This window comes from Penaeus chinensis, chromosome 5, assembly GCF_019202785.1.
Source record: "Penaeus chinensis breed Huanghai No. 1 chromosome 5, ASM1920278v2, whole genome shotgun sequence".
Classification (NCBI taxonomy): domain Eukaryota; kingdom Metazoa; phylum Arthropoda; class Malacostraca; order Decapoda; family Penaeidae; genus Penaeus; species Penaeus chinensis.
In genome coordinates, this window is record NC_061823.1 from 38,039,062 (window position 1) to 38,044,061 (window position 5,000).

Here is a 5,000-nt window from a genome sequence, read left to right on the forward strand (position 1 = left end):
CATCACCTTTGCAATCTTCTGTGCTGCAATTCGGAATTCGCCAAACGAATCACTTCTGGTGCTGGAAAAAGATCTTGTGTGACCTCATTTACACGCACATTAATTAGGGTTCATTATTACAAAAAATGATAAAAGGCATAAAAGACAAAGCAAGGCATTGCAGTTAACGGATCGGCATAACGTCTTCGGCAATTAGATAGCTTGTATTGTAAACTTATGCATTTTTTTTCTTCGGCACAATAGCTCATTAAAGATATTAGAATATGAATTACAGTCGTGTTAACGTGTTACCTATATCCATATATTCACAAGCAATAACAATAATAACAGCAGTACTAATACTGGCAGCAGGTAGCACAATAGTAGTAACAGCGATAAAAATAGAAATAAGAATGGTATAAAAACCCACACTGTAAAACTAGATTTAATTGAAAAAGAGAGACTACAGTTTCGGAATCCACCTGGATTCCGAAACTGTAGTCTCTCTTTTTCAATTAAATCTAGTTTTACAGTGTGGGTTTTTATACCATAGTATCAACACGGTAGTGTGTTTTCTCCTTTTCAGAAATAAGAATAAAGAGATGTTAATTTCAATCCCCTGCCATAACAAAATAAACATTCCCTACACAGTTCTTATTCGCCTGTTTCTCTACATTTTCAATCAAGGAACACCTCCAATATATATATATATATATATATATATATATATATATATATATATATATATATATATATATATATATCTTATTCACCGCCATTAATATTCAAAGGAAATATTCCAAACTCGTGCTTTCCTCAGGCGGTTCGTTGCCCTTTGCCAGAGTGCCGACAGACACAGAAGCTGCTTTAATCGTTTTAAGTTTGTTATTACCAGTTTATTCATCGATAAGTTTGTTTGTTTGTTTTTGTTTGTAAAAATTGTTTCAGGGAAGAAGAATGCTTTGAGAGTTCGCTGATCTATGGATTCCATATTTATGCCGTAATGTAGGCCTATAGTCTATAATTTTACGAGAATGTGTGTGGACATTATTTTCACTAGTTTCATGGGAAGCTTGGATTTCTTCGCCATGCCCACGTTGTGATAGAGGCTTGGCATCATTGCAATCATAACGGTCATAAAATCAAACAAAAAACTTTGTATAAATATTGAATTTTGGATGAAATATCCGATTTTTACGGAAAGACAATACAGGGACAAGAAACACTCACGATATTATTTGCTTTGGTAAGAATATCGAAATGCATTTGGTATTCATGACTGTACACGCGTTTCGTTTCATTTTCAACAAATAACACAAGAGATATAAATCACTACCAAACACCAAGCTAAGAAACACACAAACTCCTCTAACCTGTGCGTATCTCACTTTATAAAAAAAAAAAATAATAATAATAATGATAATAATGATAATAATAATAATAATAATAATAATAATAATAATAATAATAATAATAATAATAATAATAATATTAATAATAATGTTAATGATAATAATAATAATAATAAAAATAATAATGATAATGATAATAATCATAATAATCATAATCATAAAAATAATAATAATAATAATAATAACAACAACAACAACTACAACAACAACAACAACAACAACAACAACAATAATAATGAAGAAATAAATAAGTAAAAGATCGCCTTGCCTCACCTCGCTCGGACGGTCGGGCATCGGAGGGCGTACTTGAGAATGGCACTCCGGGCACCCTTGTAGAAGCAGTCTTGCAGCTCCTCCACCAGGTCGCTCACCACCAGCCGGAACCTGCGGGGGTGAGGGTGGTGGAGTTCCTTGGGACGGTGGTTAGGAAGAGTGGTTTTTAATGTGGTCACTCTGGTAATGTTTCCTTTGCTTGTTTGTTTTTTATTGTGTTGTTCCTCTCTCTTTCTCTCTCTCTCTCTCTCTCTCTCTCTCTCTCTCTCTCTCTCTAACTATCTATCTATCTATATATATATCTCTTTCTCTCTCTCTCTCCAACCGTACCTCATTGCATAGTTATAAAATTACCGGGAGAAGCTATCATGCGATTTTAAAATGAGATTCTGTAGGAAACAGACTTCACACAAGAATTGCGAAATAGAGTTCATGATAAAATGTTCACAGTTATTCTACACTCGAGTGACTTTTCGTGAGTCTGACAGAGATTTATAGAAAAAGTGAGGGCACGGCGTAATTAAAGTTAACTGCGCATGACGTTTTTGAGTTAAAAAGAGATATCTTTCAACACTGTTACTGAGTCCAGTACAAGAAATATTTTTTGGGTTTAAATGTAATATCAGGTAATGACTGTTACCTCACGACAGCTAGAAAATTGTTCATTTGGGAGAAGGATGACTACTGTAAATACGTAAAAAAATGATTCAGACAGCGAATTGAGAAATATGTCTTGCTTGCCTAGTCCACATGCAGAAAAGATTAAATTTCCTTCTTTCTGCCTCCCGTTGATGATCAGTCTTCATCATCACTTGACTGATTTATGGAACGACTGAACTACAAAAGAGTCAAATGACGTCTATAAGAATTTCCACATGCAACATAACCATCGACAAGAGTACGAGAATACAGGGAAATTCTTCTCCTTACGCTTCTTCTTCCCATTTACTCTCTCATCCATCATCATCATCATCTTCTCCTTTGTCCTCTCTACTTACTAATGGGAATCTCCTCATCCAATCTTTACCATACCTTGCATACATAGCTTTTTAATTAAGACATGCAATCCAACACTGACATATTTTCCATACATACCACAACTTTCTGATATTTAAAATACGTTACCAACTTCACATAACAAGACACACATCTAATTAAGACCAACAGACGCATACCGTTAGTTTGAGATAGCAACTGCATCACCAGACTTACATTTAGGTTGTAAATAAATAAAAAAAATACTAGTAAGTACATATAAACAGATAAGAAATTATAAATAAATATGTCTATAGCGGTGGATCCTGGATATTTTAAAGAGGTGGGAGAGGGAGTGGGGATGTGTAAATATACGGCGCTAAAATTGTAAATGGTTTAAAGTAGCAGTAATTCCTTCACTGTTTTTCTTTTCTTCTTCTTCTTCGTTTTTTCTTCTTCTTTGTCTTCTTCTTCTTCCTTTTCTTGTTTGGTATTTCGGATTTGTTCTGCTCATTTGGCAACAAACTGTGGTGCTTTGATGTTAATCTATGCTGTATTTAAGATATCAATTGTACGTAGTCCACCTGACTATGACATTTCCACAGACACTCACTTCTTAACAGAAAATTATATGCATTTATCAGCCAATATTTTCCAATTAATATTAACTCAGCCATATTTAAACTGCTGCCTAAATTATTAACATAGTTTTGCATTTCGTGTTAGTCAGCTGTGGCGGGTGTAATGACCTATTCTAGGGGAGGGGGGCGGGGGATACCTTCCCCTGGATACACCACTGAATAATCAGATTAAACTAAATAATTCAACAAAATAATTTACATGAATTAATAAAAAAGGTAAATATATGAAAAGAAAGCTGAAGAATATATATACTCAGGAAAAAAATATATTGCAATACACAAAAAGTAAAACAAAGCAAAATAGGTCAGTCAAAATCAAAGCATAATAACAACTTAACAACAACAATAACAACAAACAAAAGCATAATAGCATTGCAGATAAATAAAACAATGAAATAAAATAAAAAACAAATACAGGAAGACGGAGACAGCCCAGCAGCCCACCTGATGTTCCTGAGCATCGACTTGTCCACGTCCATCGTCACCACCTTCAGGAGGTTGGCCGGCGGTGACGTCATCTGCGCCGTCTTGATCCCGTGGGCCAGGTAGTGAGCGTATCTGGCCATTGAAGGATAAATGAATGAATCTTGGGTAAAGGCGAAAGAAAAGATATTGGATCTCTTTGGCACTAGATGATGTAGAAATGCATTCTCCTTAGCATCGAATGGTAGACAGGGGCGAAAACAATATCAAACGATGTATAAATGGATTCTGAATCTCCTTTGAATCTAATGATAGATAAAGACGAAAAAAATCTAAATCTACTTAGCATTAAATGGTATGTAAATGGATTCCGGATCTCCTTGATCTCGAATGATATATAAAGACGAAGAAATGGTAAGAATCTGAATCTGAATCTCTTTAGCCTTAAGTGATATATATAAATGCATTCTGAATCTCCTTTATCCTGAATGATAGAATACGAGAAAAAATAAGGATCTGAATCTCTTTGGCATTAAATGGTATATCGATGGATTCTGAATCTCCTTGGTATCGAATTAAAAAAAATCTAAATCTACTTAGCATTAAATGATATATAAATTGATTCCAGATCTCCTTGATCTGGAATGATATATAAAGACGGAAAAATGGTAAGAATCCGAATCTCTTTTGCCTTAAATGATATGTAAATGAATTCTGAATCTTCTTGATCCCGAATGATATATAAATAAGAGAAAACAATGAAAATATGAGTCTCTATGGTGTTAAATACTACATAAATGGATTCTGAATCTCATAAACAACGAAATATATATATATATATATATAAATGGATTCTGAAATTAATACTGAGTGACTGTTTGTGATTTTTGTTCTTTGAATGAATCTTCTCTGGGGTATATGATTACCTATCACTATCACCTGCAGTTTAAATCTGCTTGTAAGTGTTGCTCCGTCGGGCGTTTTTGCTTGCTTGTTTAAGGAATTGTGTGTGTGTGTGTGTGTGTGTGCTTGCGTGCGCGCGTGCGTGTGTGTGTGTGTGTGTTTGTGTGTGTGTGTGTGTGTGTGTGTGCGTGTGTGCGCGTGCGTGCGTGCGCGCGCGCGCGTGTGTGTGTGTGTGTGTGTGTGTGTGCATTTATATATATACACTTGTGTGTGTATGTTCGTGTACGGATGTATAGCTATAGAGTATCAATAATTGCTAGCATGCGTCTGAGAAAAACTTGTTCTTAACGCCAGGCCGCACTGCATCTGAATAGTAAGTATAATTACATATACT

At 34.8% G+C, this 5,000-nt stretch overlaps 1 protein-coding gene across 1 annotated transcript in view; it reads right to left on the minus strand.

The window, feature by feature from the left end:
- LOC125025600 (dynein axonemal heavy chain 3-like) overlaps positions 1 to 5,000 on the minus strand; it is a 20,963-nt gene that overhangs the window by 14,160 nt on the left and 1,803 nt on the right. Inside the window, exons 3-4 of the mRNA XM_047613624.1 lie at positions 3,725 to 3,838; positions 1,665 to 1,775 (exon numbers count right to left, since the gene is read on the minus strand). Of these exons, the coding sequence (XP_047469580.1) occupies positions 1,665 to 1,775; positions 3,725 to 3,838 (225 nt within the window). The remainder of the gene's footprint in view (positions 1 to 1,664; positions 1,776 to 3,724; positions 3,839 to 5,000) is intronic.